This window comes from Ylistrum balloti, unplaced genomic scaffold (assembly GCF_031769215.1).
Source record: "Ylistrum balloti isolate Yb309-2 unplaced genomic scaffold, AGI_CSIRO_Ybal_v1 Utg371668, whole genome shotgun sequence".
NCBI classification, from domain to species: Eukaryota; Metazoa; Mollusca; class Bivalvia; order Pectinida; family Pectinidae; genus Ylistrum; species Ylistrum balloti.
This window is the reverse complement of record NW_026782845.1, coordinates 200,678-222,158: the sequence shown is the minus strand read 5'-3', so window position 1 is coordinate 222,158 and position 21,481 is coordinate 200,678. Positions and strand designations below refer to the sequence as shown.

General features: G+C 34.2%; 2 protein-coding genes across 2 annotated transcripts; both read right to left on the bottom strand.

Moving 5' to 3' along the window:
- Positions 1-5,793: 5,793 nt before the first annotated feature.
- LOC132563282 (melanopsin-B-like) lies at positions 5,794-9,163 on the bottom strand. The gene is made up of 3 exons (XM_060228042.1): positions 8,510-9,163; positions 7,526-7,637; positions 5,794-6,107 (listed from the first exon to the last, which is right to left on the bottom strand). Exons 1-3 carry the CDS (start codon positions 9,161-9,163, stop codon positions 5,794-5,796), a joined length of 1,080 nt encoding a protein of 359 aa, XP_060084025.1.
- Positions 9,164-13,593: 4,430 nt separating this feature from the next.
- On the bottom strand, positions 13,594-16,430 carry LOC132563300 (rhodopsin, GQ-coupled-like). The gene is made up of 3 exons (XM_060228063.1): positions 15,777-16,430; positions 14,389-14,500; positions 13,594-13,949 (listed from the first exon to the last, which is right to left on the bottom strand). Exons 1-3 carry the CDS (start codon positions 16,428-16,430, stop codon positions 13,594-13,596), a joined length of 1,122 nt encoding a protein of 373 aa, XP_060084046.1.
- Positions 16,431-21,481: the final 5,051 nt, after the last annotated feature.

Sequence of the window (21,481 nt, the reverse complement as noted above, 5' to 3'; positions counted from 1 at the left end):
ATCACTTTGGAAAGTTGTTGGGGAAAATGAATGGAAATACTGAATTTAATTTGGGGATATGTGTTAAGTGTGGTATCTTAGAAAATAGCGAATCAAATATACGGGGTTTGACTCACTCCGTTGAAATGATTGGTTGAAAAAAAAATCCAGCATGACTTAGTTTAGTCACGTAACAGGTACTAAAAACATACAAAAGACAAGCATGTCTGTGTTTAGTATTCAAATTATCGTGGGCACTGATTTTCATCAGGACTGCTCAACATCTTTCATATAGCAATGCAAAATAAAACGATAATAGAAAATATATAAACAGTACCAACATGTCAACATAATCATAATACAATCTAAAATTGAATATAACTAGTAAGAAATATGAACAAAAGAAAGATTTACAAGGAGCCTCATTAAAAAGTACAAGGAAAGTAAGGCGTCTACTAGGTGTTCCAGAAGAGTAAACGTCTTCTGCTTCGTCGGGGACACCCGCAAAGTAAATACTGGTCAAACTATGTTAGTAATGCCACTTTCCCAAATGAGAACAAGGTACACAACAACAGGACCAACAGGCAAAATAACGAGCATCGAATACGTCCAGCCACATATCACACACAGAAATAAGATATTTCACAATGAGATTGTTGTCCAGAGATAGAAATTTGACAATAGGGAAATTGAAATCATTATGTGTATCATACAGCTGATTGTAGAGCTGTCTATGTTTCATTCGTTGTAGGAGAAGATCGAGATAAGCCGTTGATGCAGAATAGTCTGTCGAAACTTTCCAGATTTGTATGATACATATGATTGACGTAGTCAATAAATGCCTTGTTATTTAAAGACGAGACTCATCAACATATCTGAAGGTGAAATTAAACGACTTTGCAAGGTCATTGTAACCTGTTATGATAATCTTTAAAAACTAAAAACAAATTTACCTATAGAGAGACACAGTTAGTTAAAAGCTATCCGTAGGTCGGTTGTGTCACTCCGGCTCGCGGAATTTTTTTTTTTTTTTTTTGTTGTTGTTTTTTTTTGGGGGGGGTTGTTTGTTTGTTTGTTTGTTTGTTTGTTTGTTTGTTTGTTTTTCCCCTTCTTTTTCTTTTCTAGATTATTACAAAACATATTTGAACAATAAAAATCAAACCAACGTTCCCTTAAAATCTCCCTCTAATTTTTATTAAAAGATATATATCACACTTTTGTTCACATGTAAACATATTAAGCGTCAATGAATTATAATTATAATACAAATAGCGATACATATGTAATATAACTTAATGTTTTCTCCGCTATCGGCGGGATCTCGATCCATACCGCTCATCTTCTGATCATTTTCGAATTCGGTATTGTTTTGAATAAACATACTAGTTGGGCGTCTGTGTCCGAGCACGGTCGAATATATTCGATACAAAAATAATTGCATAATTTCGTTACATTTTCAAGATGGAAGATGTTATAAGGTCGTTTCTAAAAATATCGCTTTAAATTGTGTGAATCTATTGTTAAGTTATTCCTGATATTCATCCAAAGGATAGTAATAAAAGTGGTCAGATTTCGATTTTAGACGTTTTTCAAATTTCTTGAGAGGAGAACACATTATTTTTTAAAATTTAGAATATGGAAATGTGACCAATTCTTTTGTTTACATGCCATTGGGACATAATACAGAATGCAGAAAAAATATTTCAGCGTTTTTATTTGCACTTTTCTGGTTATTGTTAAGCGTAAAGTACCAATTGTAGGTATCATTTCATATCTTTCTTATATTAACTCGTTATCTATTCTATATGCTTATATGAAATAAGATACGTTATAAACCACAGGAAAAGGTATTGAATTCGCTTTAAAACGACGTATTTTTTGGCAGAATTATGCTGTTTTGTCGACATTTTGACCCTAGAAACATGCTACCCTCCATAATTTCTGGGTGCATTTTTGACAAATCGACAAAATAAAGTTTTCGCTCCGTAAAGTGGTAAAAAATCATGAACTGAGCCAAAATAGCCTTTATTTTATATAAACGACACAATAATGGAAGTTTTAGATTTTTTTTAATTTCTTAAAAACTGTGTCGTGACACTTTATCATGATTCGTTACATAATTGCATGTCATTGCAGTTAGTGAGAGATAGGTACAAAATGCAATATCAAACATTAAATATGAATTACTTTCATTTAGCGAATGAAAAACAATGATAAATACGCTCAAAATTATAACCCTTACCATGTGCGATGAGACAAAACAATACTGCAGTAAATCATTTATAACAGAATTTCTTCTCTTTTCAGGAGAAGATTGTAATTTCTAGGTACAAATCTGTGACATATACATCATTAATTATTAACCGCTACTACATCCAATTATGTAACGAATTGGTAATTTTTGAGAAAATGAAGATCTATCTGCGAGAAAAAAGAACACAAAAATGAAATATAGCTAACCTTTTGATGGATAGAACCAAAAGTATTCATGTTCAAAACGTTACCCTTGATTATTAAAAAAAATGCATTAAATTCAATTCGTTACATAATTTCAAATGATCAGGGTTTGATGAAAAAATTTGTTACATAATTGCATGTGACTGCGGTTAGAGAGAAATAGATAAAATGTGCAATAGAAAGGAACATTAAATATCAAATACAGCCTATTCATATTTATTAAATAATAATAAAACAAAAACAAAACAAAATATGATAGCAATGCTCAAACCCCAACCCTGATCATGTGCAATAATTTAACGAATTTAATTTGTTACATCATGGTAACCTATCAGGTTAAGTGAAACAATAATGAAATACAAAACATATTACAATATTTATTCGTTTTTGATAATTAATTTACATTTTCTTGGTACAAACATGTATCGTAGTCATGATTTAACTCTAACCGCGATGATATAACATAATTGCAAACCAGTTGTGGTTAGGGAGATATAACGCATATTTTTACATCGTCGCACTAAAAATAATGACTTAAATGATACATATTTACATTGTCGTACTAAAATTACTGAGTTAAATAAGACCAGCCTTAGAAGATGAAATAGCTGACGTACTTTAATTCATTGTTTAATTCATTGTCATACTAAAAATATTGACTTAAATGATACATATTTACATTGTCTTACTAAAATTATTGAGTTAAATAAGACCAGCCTTAGAAGGATGAAATAGCTGATGTACTTCATTGTTTGGCTCTACTGCATCTTAACTAAATTTGTATTTAATGGTGCTATTCACTTGTGTATCCCTTGTACAGTATTTTGAATATTACCAAAAATTTATCAAAAAATCCTAAACCAGATTTTAGTTTGGCCTGAATGTTCACCATGGTATTGAAATAAATACTTCTAGACATGTTTCCCATGGACAAAGATTTCCCCAATTTAGAGAAAGGCTTCTGGGAACCACGTATAAGATAAGTGTGAATGCCTATGATTCTCAGCACGTCCTCATCACCAGGTAGTGCTACAGGGCCTATTTTGCCTTTTGTGAGTACTTATATCTGGTTACTGGATATTTTGCCGAGATGAACACTTTCACGTGGAAAAAGTTCAATAAATCAGATGAGGTTTTTTAACGACAACACTGTGGATGACAGGCATTGAAAATTTATAACCAAACCAACCTTCCGGCATCAGGAAAATTTGGGTTAAAATCGTCATTTAAAAGCTCTTTCCAGTGACTTATCGCTATTCAGTTTTTCAGGGAATGTCTTCGTTTTGTGAGTTGGTCTCATCAAGAACAGTTTCATATTCAATTTAACAAATGGATACTTGCAATTATGTCAACTATACACAGATTTTATTGTTAAAAATACATCATGTCTTATTCCATGCCTTAATTTCATCATGTCCTACCAGGTGCAGGCTTAACAGAAATTGATCTCGTTGATACATTTCACTACCAACATCATAGTGACGTTTTGGGTTCATATGCACTTAGCGTTTAGTCAAGTTAGAGGAACTTGGAGCAACATTAATATCAACATCGACTTTCTAAAAGAGCAATCTATAAATGACATAAATATAATACCAAATTTATATCGCCAGAAAAAGCATTGTCTAGACTATTTAAAGCATACCGTTCATCTGAATAATTTTCGTGATTTGATTTTTAAAGGTCGATTACAACAAGCGATAGGGCAGGTCACAGCAATATTTGCATGAAAATCATTGATGATTTATCATTGGAAATTATGAAGGTGGACACTAGAATTCAGTTGTTGGGTTTTATTCTGTCTACTAATGACAAACGTTTCCCTTTCCATGTGGCTACAATGTTGCACTTTTGAAACATCGTTATCGATGGACATGTCACTCAACATGAATGGATGTAACTCTTTTGTATTCCTCGTAAACACGTCTATGACTGACTATAGTAACAAGTTGAACTTTGTTCATTGTTTTTAAAAAGAAAAGTTTTACTTTTGTTTCTACCATAACCTGCGAATATTATCTTACGTCCAGACTATTTATTAAACACCATATCCATTGTTTATTCATACGCAAAATACACACGTGTATTATTGGTGACAGCCAAATCGTTAGGACGAGGCATTGACATTTGACCCAACCATGATCTGTGACCCTAAACTACTTTCGCCAAGTGCTGTCCATCATCAACATGGCTGACAGTGACGACCTGTCACTCTTGCCGGCGGTCAAGATCGGTGATGCAGTAAAACTGTGGAGTAGGAAAGGGGATAGTAATTGGTAAATGCAGTAGTTCTGGTTTCTCAATCTTTTATATAAGGTTGGAGACGGGCAATGTCGTTTCGGAATCAAGATACAGGTTTGACATTTCCCCTGACCCTATCGTCACTGTGTCAACTAGGCCTACCGCTGAACCCCGCCCCATTTCCGACAATATCTCAGTATCAAATGATCTTCAACTTCAATGTACAGCTGAGTCCCAAGGAAACACCGCAAAGAGCGTTAGAAACTCAGCCCCAAAATTACACGTCATCATAATCGTTTCTGCATTCACATTTTCCCGCGACGAAGCACTACTCTTATCCGCAATAAAATCTAGTCCCAAATTATCTTTTTTTAAGATTAACAATTTGTGTAATTTTGTAACGTGTTGCAATGAGCTAATGTTACGGGATGTTTCCAAACAAGATTACTGAATAAATAAGTATTTTGCTTCCAAATTATAGCGATTTTGTGAACCAATTAGACAACTTACGATGTATTCTTACGCGAAAGTGTTAATGGGGGCGAAACAATGTTGTACACAATTTATCTATTTTTACATTAAAAGGTAATGGTAGATAGAAGGTCTATAACTCGTGGCAGTTGATTATCATCCTTTTCGAACTCTCGTTTGTTCATTACTCGTGTTAGATAACGATCATAACCAGCTGCCACCCGTTGTAGAACTTCTATTGAAATAAGAGCTGTAAATTAAGTGAGTATTATTTATGCTTACATATCAAGTTGCTTGGGAGTCATAAATTTTCCACTAGGATACAACATAGAACATCCCAGACGGAAATTTTGTTAAAAAAGTGCGTTGACATTCTATATAATGAAAATGTTATTCATGGTAATCTATTATGACACTTCCGTTGACGGTATTTGTGACATCGCCCACTGCCGCTGTTTCGTCGCTATTATATAATGAGAGTGTACTTCATGGTAAGCGATAATAAAACTTCCGTCTACTGCCTTCGCTGTATCGCCCACTGCCGCTGTTTCGTCGCTATTATATAATGAGAGTGTAATTCATGGTAAGCGATAATAAAACTTCCGCCCACTGCCGCTGTTTCGTCGCTATTATATAATGAGAGTGTTATTCATGGTAAGCGATTATAAAACTTCCGTTGACTGCAATCGCTGTATCGCCCACTGCAGCGGTGTTGTCGCCTCTCCTTAGGCATATACACTGACATTTAGTACAAGCCGCCGGAGCATACAGGGATATCTTCTCCTTTAACACTTTCTTGTAGGACTGGTTGATGAACATGTATATAATCGGATTCCAGATGACTGACGCTTTGGCAAATAGAGCTGGCAGCATACCCAAAACGGGATTAATGGTGACGTCATCAAAAACTGCGTACAATGAAATGGCAGAGTATGGGAGCCAGGAAACAATGAAAGCACCTGCCGGACGAAACGAAACACAATAAGAAGATAGCATATATTTGTAAATTGCGAAAAAAAGTATGAACTTACTTTGTAAAAAATATATTTAGTAATAAGAGTAAAAGATATATTACATTAAAAGAAAAACGGATTGCATTTTTTATTGTATTTGTAAAGAAAATGTAAATAGGCTAGAAAATGTCGATCTTAAAATGAATACTGTTAATCAGTTGGGAAAAAAGCGGGAAAATATTAGCATGTTCTTTGACGTCAGATATTAACGCTTGCCAACATGACAATGACTTTTATGGGGATTAAGCCTCGTGTAATCCAAATACATTATGCTGTTATCTGGTAAAGACTGCTTACAAAACTATTTGCAAATACCAAAATAGAAAACAAACATTTAATGTATATGGAAAATAGCAGCTTATTTAACATTCACATTGAACAGGATTATTTGGGAATATCTACATGCTGTAGTTGTTCACAACTACAAAAGGTGGAAATTAGAAACTTCCTATCATTTATGATTTCTTAGATATCAGGAAGGATCGAAGTGCTTATCAAATTTAGAAATTCATATATTTCACGGTCACAAATGTAACAAAAATAAAACTAGTGGAATGTTTTTAGTCCGAAATGATGTTTTAGTTAGCAAAAGTCATCGTAATTCTAACCACGCTCGAACTCTGACTTTACAGTCTTATACTATACAGATAGTACCGGAGATAATTCCTCTCTAGCCGTGTGGTATGTTATGACTAATTCCCCTCAACCTCCCAACTTTAGGCTTACCATTCTTAAATTCAACCCTAATTCAGCCAAAGAGTAGTGCCTTTTTGCCAAGAAATAAATCATAACCAAGATTACACATATGCAACTGTAGTCTATATGTAAAAAGAGTCTCAAGCAATGTTGTTTTGAAAATATGGATAAAACTGACAAAGATGATACCGACGTGCAATCAGAATTTTCATTACACTCAATGAAACTAGGGCAAAATATTACCAAAAGTACCATGAACATGGCAGCCAATTGAAATATCAATATAGCATACCATTGCCATTTAGTTAAAAGAGGATAATTAGTACAATATAAGTACAATACATATTCAAAGTGACACATGTAGGAGCTAAAACACAAGCAATCGATACACCACAGCAATACATGTGCATGTTATTACTCCCTCGAGAATAACGTTCGAAAGGTACTACTACCAAATGCTACATACTTCTCGATAAATTATAAGAGCCTACATTTCAGTTTATAAGTATTTCTATAGTTGGTTTTTTTTTTATTATTTTTTTTCTTCTTTTTCTCTGAAGAAGTATGAAGGCTATTTACACCATTTCAATAATTTACTATACTTTACCTATAGCACTAAATTGGAGTAGGTTTTAGTTTTATGTATATAAACAAAAACATATACTTACATACAAGAATAAACATTGTTTTTATCACCTTTATTTCTCTTTTCAGCATATTTTCGTAGCATTTACCGTTGTTACGTAATGTTTGACCCAGTTTGTGCCTGTGGGTTCGTATCTGCAGAAGAAACAAAAAAAAAATGCAATGCAATCTTTGTTTATGATTTTTACATTTATCAACGTAAAAAGAAAAATAATAGTGAAAGAAGTGGAAAAGGTAAATTGTGAATCGGGTTTGAACAAAAAAAGACTTATTTTTGAGTTGAGATTTGTTTTTTCCTAAAATTAACAACACGGGTTGTAAAGTTGCATTATATATGTTAACACGTCAGATGATTAAATACAAGGAATAAAGACGAATTTTGTTCATTCATCGGAAATTGAACATTTGAAACATTACAATGACAATTATTTGTCTTCGGAACTGGCACGAAATAGCTGCGCAGAAATAGGTTTCAAAATACACAATTATGACATTCTACAACATTTTTGATAATGCAAAGGAGATTTAAATATTTCATTTAACATATTTAATGTAGTATATTGATAATTTATGATATACGTGTGTACAAGTGTTTTTTGCCACTCACGAACTGAGGTATATCTTTAGTATCTAGCATACGGAAGCATAATTATTGTTCATTATCTATACAGGCGATGTCTTTTTACTTTTCCTACATAAATAAATAGAAAGAATAGATAAACAACTTAGAAGATTCTATATTCTAGAAGTTCACCAAAAAAATATGAAATATATATTAAGATTGTAATATTTCTTTCAGTCTACCAATTATTTTTCCAACAAAATTATGGGTAAGCATTTGGCTTAATTTCGGAGCAGTCAATCAGGCGGACAAAAATCTATACATAAATTATATATGCTATGTTGTGTTTATCACGTGAATGCATGTATACTCTTATCATAACGATAAAAGATACATAAAAGATACGTTTTGTCTGTGTATTTGTAAGTAAAGCAAACATACTTACTACGAGAAAAATATTGATGTACGAGAAAAGCATGATGGCAACAGGAAGCACAAGTCCCAGCACCATTAAGAGAAACGTGTAACACAAAGCCGACGGACTGCGGTCGGACCAGTCAATAGTACAGGACGTCTTTTGTTCCTCCAACTTATAAGAGCTCCATCCGAGAAGTGGAGAGCATCCTAGAAACAGTGCTAGTATTACACAGGCTATAATAGTATAAGTTGTTCCAGTTCTGGATAAAAGTCGCTCCAAGCTTTTCTTCGCCATAATGATGTACTTTTCGAATGACATTACTGTCAAAATGAAGATTTGAAATAGACCTAATGTTGTCATGGCAAATCCATGCAGAACACATCCTGATTCACCAAACACCCAGTCATCTGCCAGTGAGGAGATACCAAGTGAAGGGACAATGATGATTGCAATCATTATACTAGCAACGCAAAGAGTGATCACATAGATATTGTTCCGTGATTTACGTATATTTTGTTCCAGCAAGATGTAAATAAAAAGGATATTGGATAATGAACCGACTATTCCAACTATCAACATGAAAATAGCAGTTGCCTGTAGCATACCTCTCCTAAATGCTTCATTGAATGATTGCGTAAAATTGCACTCAAAATATTCTGGAGTATATGTTGATATGTTCATCTTGAAACGTTGATTTTTTTAAGTATCTGAAACAGAGTTATTATTACTTAGATATATAAGATTTCCCCAATTGCATCACGATAAGTGCCAAATGTGCTTTTACAATTCAAATTGAAACAGAATCGCTCCTCTCAAGTTGTTTCGGCGACTAACTAGCTATTAGCAGACTGCTCTGCACTAGGTAGGTCTTTATATGGTGTGACAACACCTTTTAATGACGTAGATGCCGGGGGAAAAAGAAAATCGATCATCAGATCGCAACAATGCGGTTAAGAAAAATCCATAAATGACTATAATTCACACCAACCACGCGATTTGTGAAGAATCATTTATAAGATACGATTATTAGAGAAAAATGTTAAGTAAAAAAATGCACGTTGTTCCATTAAATCATGATTTGCTGAACATTGAGCCTTAACTAAGATAAGCATTGATTATTGAAAATATTTGCAACGTAGTTAACAGATGTCAGTTTTTAAAATTATCGATGTATTCGTCGCACGGTTAAGCATATATCAAACGAGAAAGAAAGGTAGTTTAATTCAATGTTCAGCTCTACTGTATCTAACTCGAAATTTGTATGAAAAAGTAATTCACTTTTTGGTCTTTTGTTTTCTTGGTGCATCCCAAGAAATAAGTGATAACAAAATAGTGTGTATGCAATAGAACAAAACAGCAACAATAGTTTGCATTAAAAATTTAAATAATTCAGGCGTGTAAAATCCATATTAACAGAAGAGCTCCCCAATCACAAAGATTTCTGCAACTTAATGTATATTAGTTTACATTTCATAAAAATAATAATGATACTTGTTCCATATTTTCTCAGAACTCAACAAATCTTATGTTTTTTATCAATTTTACGCTTATTCCATTACCATTAAAAGAATTGTTTAGTCGCTTAAATAAAACAAGGTCATCATCTTTTTTGATGAGAGAAATTGTACCAGACTAGTTGTAGTACATTGTAAATAGCACTTGAACCAGAATAAGATCTCGGGATGACAATTTAAGGCCAGTGATTTTACTATTCTGAGAAGACATGACGTTGGCGCCATGTTCCAACAGGAGCAGGCACAGGTACACAAGTCAGCAGAACTTCCCTACATCAGAATTCAGAATAATGTGCAGGTGTTAGACTGGTCATTGAAATCACCTGATTTTTTTCTAATTGAGCCTGTTTGTGCGCCTGAGTAATGCGTGAGAAAACGTCAGAATCAGCTGTCAAACCTGCAGAAGCTGTCCCAAGCATTTAACGCTGAATGGAAATACATTCCTATCCGAATTATAAGTATGCAAAATAACAACAGCAAAATTCCCTCATTAGAAATATCTGTTGGACTGTGTTGTCGACTATGTTATATGTATGTTCCATCAGAATCTAAGTGAGTCTGCTTTGTACGATGAAAATAAAAACAGTCTTTATTCGATTTGAATATTTTGGCAAATGGCACATGGACTCACTTAACGAAAGTGAGGCAAATTGAGATAAACCTCAAATGATAAAAAAGGTCTGTTTATCAAACTACAGTTGTCTTGGTTTAATAGAAAGGTAATATACTTAATTGATATCTCTAGAATCAGGCACACATACACCAAATAAGGCTAAGACCCCATCCTTCCTGCCCCCTCTCTTACTCCATTCTAAACATCATTTATTCTAATTTCGGGGAGGAAAGTAAATGATAGAGTATATGAAAGAATAGATATATAATTTTTTTCTATCTCTTCCCTACATTTATCCAATTAGAATAAACACATTATTACTTTTAATCAATGGTTTACAACCTAACCCAGTCCAACCGTGTAGTGATTCTTTTTCTATCATAACTTTTTTTCCATTTAAACGTAACTCATCTTTTTTTAGCCTCTCTTAACCCTTCTAATCAGCACATTTGCACAAATTACGCACATAATTATAAACAGTCAGAATGTTTGGAAAGAATTCAAGTTGGGATAGCCATGACTACACCGCCACTGATCTAACCATTAACTACAACCGTAGGCAGGCGGACGGGATATCAAACGGTGGCTCTTGTGAGAACTTTCCATCCTGTTTCTTCTCTTCGAAGAGTAGGTGCGATAACGCCGATGCAGTGGTTTAAGGAATAGCGTTAAGATAAACACATCTTATTAGTACATGATGGACGTTAAGACTACGTTAATTTCAAATCAATATATGTACGCCCCTTCTAACCCATTGCCCCATCCAACCTTACAGGCTGAATTCAATTGGATCAACTAGGCTAACATCATTTATGCCACTGACAAGTTAATGCGCCATTAGGCCTAGGGTCTTTTTAAATTACACAACACCCGGACACCCTGGCAGACGGCTCCGCCCGTGAAGGGAGATGCAGTTCACCCCCTCACACCGCCAGATCGTTCGTCGGTGAGACATCGCCTTGACGAGCTGCGGAAACGGAAAACCTGTCATTAATCAGTCAACATGTGGTAAAATATATAAGGTCCACCATCCTTTGATCTAACTTCTTTATTAATTAATACCACAATTCAATAATGCTTTACTGAAGGACATTTTGTAAAATAGTCAATATTTTTGCACCTTATTTACATAACTGTATTTCTTAGTTTGTCACTCCTGGCAAGTTTATGTTTTCCCTTTGTATCATTTTGATTTGATGTTTTATGGTTTGAACATGATAAACTGCAATAGCCATAGTCTATTTGAGCATTTATCCTTTTTAATCTTACTTTAATATACTTAATATACATGTACGTTCTTATCGGAAACCAGTATAAAAAAGATGATTTTATTGAGTAGATTTGATGTTTTATGAATGTAAAATATAAACTGCTCCAGCAATAGTCTGTACACGTTGTTTATTTTTAACCAGACTGATACTGCATAGGTCAACGCTCTAACCGACTTAGCTATCGTGCCCAAGTACGAAGAGACAAGAACCCAAGAATAAGTTTAGCTTTAGTCTAATATACGTACTTATTAGAAACCGGTATGAAACAATAACAGAAACCAAGAAATGCCTGATTACCTGTCATTATTTAGTTGTTGCAACATGACATATAAACAGCATCAAAACGTATCAAATATAAAAATATTTTTGAAATAGTTTAATTTCGTTTTGTAGGTACTCATCATCAATGAATCCACATTTCCACGGAATAATAAACAGTTACAATATTGTACAAATTTCTGGTTATTGTGGAAATCAAAATACCACGAAAATAGTGCCCACAAGTGAACATTCAAATCTTTATTAATACAATTCGCCTGCATCACGAATTACGTGGAGGGAAATGGGCCAACATGAATTATTTGCATATTATATCGTATATTAAGCATAAGTTGATGAAGAGTTCATCAGATCTTTACCAATGAAAGTAAAGGTGTGAAATGGAACAAACGTATAACCTTATGATACAGTTACTGTAGATTAATAGACTCTTTCAATCCCCAATGGAACGGAATGTGAAATAGAAAACATTCAAGTTCAAGTTTTTAGGAAATGTTTATATGAGGTTGACGATAAAATGATAAAATGAGAATGCTTTAATCGTATTTATACATATGAATATATTATTTCAACAGCAACTTTAAAAGACAAGAAGTACATATATTTACATTGACACATCAATAGTATTTTGATATATATTATTATTAAAATAAAGTAAAACACGGCGAATTAAGCATTAGAGTTTTCATTCCTGATTCTTCATGATGCTTAATAAATTGTCTAGATACAATGTCTGTGACGTAGTATTAAGAGTGATTGTGTGACGTCATAATTGAACGGGAGAACATTACATATTATATATCAATACTACTTTTTTTATGGTAGTAGATTAGTTATTAGTAAAGCCTGATGCATGGTTAAGGATAGTGCTGAATCACTAGAACATCTGTACTATAAAATGTAAGTTGCTGGCCACAAAAGTCAGACTTTCATTTTTAACAAAGCCTAACGTTGATGTCGGTAATTCCTGTATAAGTACATGTAGCTTGATTTCACCGAATGTGCAGTTCTCGGCGTCCTTACTGTAGGCCGGATGTCTTGATGAGCACCAGATTGGGACGTGACATTTCAACCACCTGTCGATGGTAGTTTGGGCAGGTCTTGATGCCACATAGACTTACTGTAGCTACATAAGTAAGAATTAGTGTTTCAATGCCTATCGATGGAAGTTTGAATGAGTTTCGATGCCGTACACTAGTGAAAAGGCATATTTAACTGGAAATTCATACCTTTACCGCGTGTATAGTGCATTTCGGCAGGTCTTGACGCGAAACATCTGCACGTAACTAGTCACTTCGGAAGAGACTTCCTTTCTGTATATATTGATGGTCATACAAATGAGTCCTGGCAAATTACCAAATTGTAATCACACATATAGTTTAGATTCGACATCCGTTCTATCAGTCGATCTTAGCACAAACGAGACTTGACAAATTACAGCATTGTGATGGCAACGTGGGTTGGACTTGACATTCTGACTGTGTGTCGGTGATCATATGATTTGGAATCTTTGCTATATGTAGGGCTAGGTATGGTTTCATTACTTAAAAGCTCGTTCTGTATTTTGGAACGCTTACATATGCGGCATTTCCTTAATATTGGTATTTTTTCCATAAGGGCATTTTTGAATGCCTTATTGATAAACATATATATGATCGGATTCCAGATGACAGAAGCTTTCGCGAACAGTGTCGGCAACATATAAAGCAATGGGTTCATTAAGCTGATATCGTTGAACATAGCATATAAAGAAATAGTGGCGTATGGAACCCAGGAGACAATGAAGGCACCTATAACACAAAGAAAACAGTTTTACTAACATGCAACAATGAGAACGACATACAGTCGAAACTCGTGATATCGAAGAAACCCGTTTAATTCGAAGTTTCCCAACGTCCCGCCAACTTCGAATTAACGAAGATTGACTGTGATGCGTTCCTACATGATAAGTGTCTTCTACTTCGCCGAAAACACCAGGAACGTGAATATTATGAACATCTAAATATATAGCACAAGTATCAAACATGTGAATAATAACCAAAATGTCAAACTTTGTATTTCAGACGATTTAATGAAAATTTTAAATTAATGCTTAATGATAAGCATGTTTAGTGGTGAATGTCGACATTTTGGGAAGAATTATCTAGTACAATAGGAAGGTCAAAGGTCGAGGGGTAGAGGGAGTAAGGTAGTGGTGCCATGGAATATTCCCATTAAGAAAATACTTACAAACAAGAATAAACATGGTTTTGATGACTTTGACCTCTCTCTTCAGCATATTTGCATAACACTTCCCGCTGTTACGTAACACCTTGCGTAAATTGAATATATGACCTTTAATCTGCAAAAGATATTTTTAACATAAGGCATGTGCTAATAGGCCCTATTGCATACACACTTTGGGAAACATTTATGTATTCATTGTGATAATGATTTGACAGTTTTACTTCGACAGCTATATACACCTTCAAACGTCACGTCAAGTTCACATGGTCAAAACAATTGATACCACTGCAAAGGTCTTGTCACAAGCAACACACATTCCAAGTATGAAAGCCAAACGAACAGACAGTCAAACAGACAGACAAAACGCCTCGATCTGTCGATCCGGTGACATAAAAAACATTTCTCCTGGCTTGAAAAGAAGTGCACAAGAGATATGAACCTGTTTCATCATTAATAAAAGTTATGCTAAAGCTTGCTCTATAATTGACCAAATTTGTATGCAAACAGTAAGATATTTTTATGGTCTAAACATAATATATGTAAGTTGTATATATAGGCATAAGACTCACCAATCTTAATAAAGCAAAAATATTATTTCAATAGCACAAAAGCGATGCTTTTCTTATCATATCATTTCAGATCATTACATTACCAAGTTTGACTTTCATTATCCCCCGCACCGAAACGAGGAATATTAATTAGGGTTTGTCTATCCGTCCGTCTATCTGTCACACTTTCGTTTCCGTGTTCTAACTTCCCCAAATATCATCCGATTTAGATGAAACTTGATCAGCAGATACATATTAGGGCACATAAGACTGAGTTTAGCAATCAGCATCATCTGTTCATGTATATGCATACTAATTAGGTATCCTTTCATTTCATTGGTCGGTCAGTGTCTGTGCTCTAACTTTCCTAAATATAATAAACACTAAATATTTACTTACAATATGTTTGGAAAGCTTGGAATATAAATTCCATGAATTTGCTTGTTACTCAATTAATATTGTCATTATGTATGCCAAACGACATTTCTCTCTACGTCGATATATCATGGTATTAAAAGTTGCTTTGTTGCTACATTGTACAACTGTACCTGTGGAACAGTCAAAATAATCATTCATCGGTTGTGTAAAGGGGGACTTTCGGAATCGCAGCCTTCGGTTGTCATCCTTACTACCTTAGGATGATCGTTTCTTCGTTCCTGGCATGGCCATAAAATACTTTTTAAACATGAAATGAGTGTAATTTCTCCGCCTCAGAATAAGATGATAGTTAAGGTTGAAAATAGCAGGCAATTATATGTGATTTTAAAAAATAAAGATTAAATCACGCAATTGAACAATAATTGTATCAAACAGGTATTTGTGACACATGGAGTACCTACTTACCTGGAAATATATATTTATATACGAGAAAAGCATCACCGAAACAGGAACCACAAGTCCAATTATAATCAGTAGATACGTGTAGGAAAGCGCTTTCCTACTTTTATCGGCCCAGTCAATGGAACATGACGTTTTTTGAAGCTCCAGTTTATAAGAGTTCCACCCAAAGAGTGGACAACTCCCAAGTAAACACCCCAACGCCAGACACAATCCAGTGGTGAAGCGGGTCCCCTTTTTTGACACAAATGAGTCCCAATGGTTTCTGACCACTATGATATATTTTTCGACCGACATAGCGGTGAGAACAAATATTTGAAAAAGTCCAAACGTTGTCATGATAAAGCCATGTAACGTACACCCAACTTCTCCAAACACCCATTTATCCTCCAACGACGACACACCAAGCGTCGGAACCACAAGAACTGCGATCATGATACTTGAGACACAAAGTGTTATGACGTAAATATTGTTTCTGGTCTTCACGATATTGTGTGTAAGTAAAATGTATATGAACAAACTATTAAAAAGCAATCCAAATGTTGCTAGGATAAGCATGAAAATAGCGGTAGCCTGCAACACACCTTTCCGGAAGTAGTTCTGATCTTTGGTGCCAGAATAACACTGATAACAAATATTTGCATAAATTGATGAATTCATCTTTAACGTGGTGCCTTTAACAGTCAAAACCTTCCAAATCTTCTTGTCTTTCCCAGCATCAAGGAGTCTTGATCTATTCTGAACTTGTTATATTCTTAATATATAAATATACCCATATCAAATGATTATCAGGTAAATACAATTTAGCAACGCATTTTGAGTAATATCAAAGGACTTCTGCAACAATACTCAAGTATAATCAGCTTCAATTTGATATCAATATTCATCCATTATCATTACTAGTGAACTGAGTCGACGGCCATTTTACACAAGAACAGTTGCACGTAGTGGTAGGCTGTCTGCACGTTACTTAGACAAAGGAAAATAGACAGGTAAGTCTTTATATATATATATATATATGTGTGTGTGTGTATGCTTGAGTGTAGGGTGAGAACGCGGAGGAGTGCATGTTAATCATCTTACGTAGATATAAAAATCAGTGTGACTGCATTGCATTACACTGCAATATAATAATGATCGTATTTTTTCTTGCGTTTAAGCACACTAATCTCTCGTTTTCAATATGAATGGTGTAATACCAAGGTCATTTTGTATATGAATGTTTATCTCACTTATTCTTATCGATATTTAACGCTTAAGAATTAGTCTGGTATGTACAAAAATCGCACCATATCCCTCCAAAAGACAGATAACGAAAAACAATCAAGCACAATGAAAAAGAAACAAAAACCAAATAAATAGACAAAATAAAAGAAGAAACACCATATTTTTATACAAAAAGAGACAAAGGGGCCTAAATGGTGAAATCACAAACAGGAACAATTGGCATGATTTTGTATCATAAAAACTTAGATATAGTAAAATTTACCCCTTCCCTGCGACTATGGGGTCATGAAAGTTACAATTGTGATAAAGCTCATGTACACCCTTCCATCGATTAAAAGTATTAATTCTACCATATTCAAGTATTGAGCACGTTTTTTAAGTTCTTAGTCATTTTTATCCATCAGATCGTTGGCATACAATCTACAATTTTGGTATATCTTTTGCCATGTTGCCATGGAAGATTTCTGCAAAAGTTTATTGAAATCAGTCCAAGGGATATTCAGAAGTTAATAATGTTAAATGTTTTACGATAGCACGGCGATCGACAGACAATGTCGGTTAAAAGGAGATTGCAATAGATAACCATGAGACTTTGTCTCAGTTGACCTATACAGTGTATTTTATTAATTGATATCATTCACATATACATTATACAATGACTTACAAAATACATCAGTTCATTTTGCTACTTAGCTGAACGTGCGGTTCAAATGCCATCCTCTTTGTACTTTTTCAGGAGTCTCCGTGTGAAGCTTTCTTTTGTTCATGTTTTGGTAGGTACATGAACACATGCTTATATACACGTATGAATCACATGTTCCTAAAGTGCAATTCATTTAAGATCTCTTGCATAGCTAGTCCTTATTTCCATCGCGACATTGGTTTCAGTAACAGACCTCCGGTTCTGTGATACAGACTCTTGTTTCAGAGATACCGACCCTCGTTGCAGAGATACCGACCCTCGTTGCAGAGATACCGACCCTCGTCTCAGAAATTCTCAAACTCGTTTCAGAAATACCAACCCCAAGTTTCAGACATACCGTCCTTCGTTTCACACATACAGTCCCTCGTTTCAGGTTATTCAAGAGTTTAAGGTAACGCTGGTGTTATCATTTCGTAGAAGATACAAGAAGCGCACAGCATCAATAATATCTAGTATCAGTGCTACAGTATAGAATGTCTTAATCTTTTTTTCGAACAAGTACGTCCTGTGCAGCAAGCTCTTTCACTTAATCAATAAATTCGATTTAATCTATGTTTTATTGAATTATGTTGGGTTGGGCAGATAAAGGAATCATTCCCTAACTTTAGGGTACAACAGAGATGTGTTTGCCTTCTCGGAGATTAGTGATTTATCCTGAATGTAGGGCAGATTTTTTTCTACCACGTGGGAGATTACTGTCTAATCCTCGGCAATGTGATCTATTCCATTTAAAAGATAAGTTTCACTAAGCACATCTCATGATTTTGACTATTAATGTCATGTCATTATGATTGATGAATTGTGTTACGAATGTATAACATTGTATTCCATTCTTTGGTCAACACACAACCTAATGTTTAATGTATTATTTTCATGGAACTGCACAAAAGGAGAACCATATCTTACAGACGTATTGATATTCTAAACCTCAGTAAGCCTCTTCTCTACATCAATGGACATAACTTGGCTGATCATGAAAACGAACGATCAATCATCAGAGAATCACTGTACTATTATTCGGAAACATAACAGTATCAGAAGCGTAACCAAAATAATGCCAGATTAGATCGAAAATTATATTTAGCGAAATAGCAATTTCTAGCAATATAACAAAAGAAACTAAACCCAATTAAAATATAACCTCAAGAAGACCCTTGATATGGTACATGAAACATAAGACCAAGTTTTCCAAAGGAGAGCTTTGAATTTAGGTCTAACTGTTATGACTTTGTACACGACGAACGTAAGTCGAATATTGATACGCTCGTTTAACTTTTGTGATAGGCAAATACTGATCTAAGGAAAAGGTCAAATATAGGTCAAACATGATAACCTTTACCCAGTCATGCGTGTAAAGGATTGAGACAAATTTGTTGAAAGGCTTTCAGGATAGTTTGAAATTTCACGACTCAAGATTCTCGATAACTCGCAATATTGAGTCCCACAGTTTTTCTTCTGTCTTGTTATCTGATGACTTTTATCTTGGAATATCTTCAAAATAAGAGCACATCTTCGAACGAATAGGGCGTTACCTTAACTATATCAATAATAAAACTAATTCCAAATTCCTTAACACACGCCATCATCCAAAATGAAGATGCAAAATACAGATTTGCTGACACGTTAACTGACGATCTGTCTTCAAAGATGACTTGCACCCCTGACATATTCTGTAATCACATTAGATATCTTCTGCTAAGCGCATGAAATTTCTTTCTACGGTAAATCCTGAGAATAATACTATCAAAGTAGCGTACTTAATGTTGCCTTCCATAACTCTTGTAATCAATATGCTACGTTGCAATGTAATGATGGATAATACTCTTCAGCCGAATACATTAACAACTTTAAGTTAAAAAAAATATTAAAAAATCAAACAAAATTGTTTGTTCATACGTCCGGTAATGAAAATTTAGTACTTGGTTTTGCCAGGATAAAGAATGATTAACATTTTATCTCATCATGCATTTACAAAACAATCAATATATGGTATGTAATGTCTGAAATTACCGAATATGTAAATTATTCCTGATATGTAATGTAAAATTAATTCTTGTTTGCATCTAGTTATTTCGAAATGGAACAATGCTTACATAAAAACAGCATGAAATAACAACTCGCATGTTAAAAAATCGATGACACGAGGACAACATATCAACAAATCAAGATTTAAATAACCTTAACAAGGCACGAGGGAAATAAGACCATGTGCTAGAAAGGTAGGTTTCTGCTTAATCGACAACACTAGCAATGTAAATCTTGGGAAAACAAATGAGGTAATGTGACATTCTCAAAAAAGAACATAAATAATCACAAAACCAGCTTACCTTGCGAACATTAAACACATCTAAATTAAACAGGGAAAAAAGAAATTAGATTAGGTCGACCATAATACTTTCACATACGTTCCAGATGTAATGTTTCTGTAATGAGTGTGAAAAATTCTGCCAGGCTTTAACTAATGACAGAAAAAGAAAAACATTAAAATTCCACCATGTCAAAATAATCATTAACCAAACTCAGATTCAATAAAACTAGAGCAAAATATGAACAAAATATAGATTTAGGCGAAGATTCCTGAAAAAATTTTAAAAAAGCATCTGATTTTTAAATGAGTACAAAGTATACAACAACGGAACCAACAGGCATACAAACGAGCACCAAACACGTCCAGCTTTTTTTATCGTACAAAAAAACCCACCAGAATATTTCTCAATGAGACCACTTTACAAACGTAAAACTGCACCATACTTCTTATTAGCCTATATCTTTGGAAACAAGTTTATGCGTCAGTTGACGATTTTTGGACGAAAATCGTGATAATGGGAATAAAGTCTTGAATATCAAATCAACTCTGATGTGTAAATACGAAAGATTGGGGATGTATTAATGTTCTTATCCAGAAATGGAAAATTCAATATAGAAAAATTTAAACAATTACGCTAGCAGTGATAAGGGCTTATTTGTCGCTTTTGTGGTAGCTATTCGGTCCACCGTACCGAAGATAAACGGTGGTGATCTCAATTTGATAATAATGTTTACATCGATTCATATGAAGTATAGGATTTCATTACAAACGAGAAACGCCCCGATCTTTATGTGGCAATCAGAATGATTAGCTCGTACTGTGTCTTCGGAAAATGTGGATGATATATCCTTTTTAAAGAGCATGTCTAGTCATTTTGTATACATTAAATGCAAATAGTGTTCCTAAACAAGGATCAAATTATAAGATACGCTGTATCTTATCTACATACACAAAAACATATTATTAAATTATTAACAAGGCCCTAACTTCAAGATCACGAAAAACAGTTTTGACTTTCGGTATCGTTTCAGATTTGATTCTTTTATGAATAATAGACCAGACCAACTAGGTTTTTTTCCACTCTGAAAGTTGACAAGGGGAACTGTTCCTGTCAAAAATATAGCTGTATAAGGGAAAGGACAAATGAACGGTTATATCATTCATTTTCTGTTGTAGAAAGTGCCATTTACGAACAAACCCTTAATGCGTTTTTCGATGAAACAGCTATATGATTCATTGCTTGGATCTACTGTATCTAATTCTAAAATTGTATTGAATGGTGCTATTGACTTGTGTGTATTATGTACAACCTTAGAAACTGTATATGATAGACATTGCTGGTGGACTTTTTGCCGAGGTTGCCTTAACCTGCTTGTCAAGTTTCAAATTGTCGGAATAATAGCACGGTTCAGAATATACGCATATATTTGATGTTGTTTGGAAATTATCAGATACACTTATATGCATGTTACC

Bases quoted from the DNA above. Each gene is read 5' to 3' on its own strand.
- LOC132563282 (XM_060228042.1), bottom strand. From the start codon at position 9,163: ATGAACATATCAACATATACTCCAGAATATTTTGAGTGCAATTTTACG. The intron at 7,638-8,509 runs GTAAGTATGTTT...TTTCTTCTGCAG, and splicing joins ACATCAATATTTTTCTCGTA to ATACGAACCCACAGGCACAA. The intron at 6,108-7,525 runs GTAAGTATATGT...TTCGTCCGGCAG, and splicing joins AACAATGTTTATTCTTGTAT to GTGCTTTCATTGTTTCCTGG.
- LOC132563300 (XM_060228063.1), bottom strand. From the start codon at position 16,430: ATGAATTCATCAATTTATGCAAATATTTGTTATCAGTGTTATTCTGGC. The intron at 14,501-15,776 runs GTAAGTAGGTAC...TATCTTTTGCAG, and splicing joins ATATAAATATATATTTCCAG to ATTAAAGGTCATATATTCAA. The intron at 13,950-14,388 runs GTAAGTATTTTC...TTTGTGTTATAG, and splicing joins AACCATGTTTATTCTTGTTT to GTGCCTTCATTGTCTCCTGG.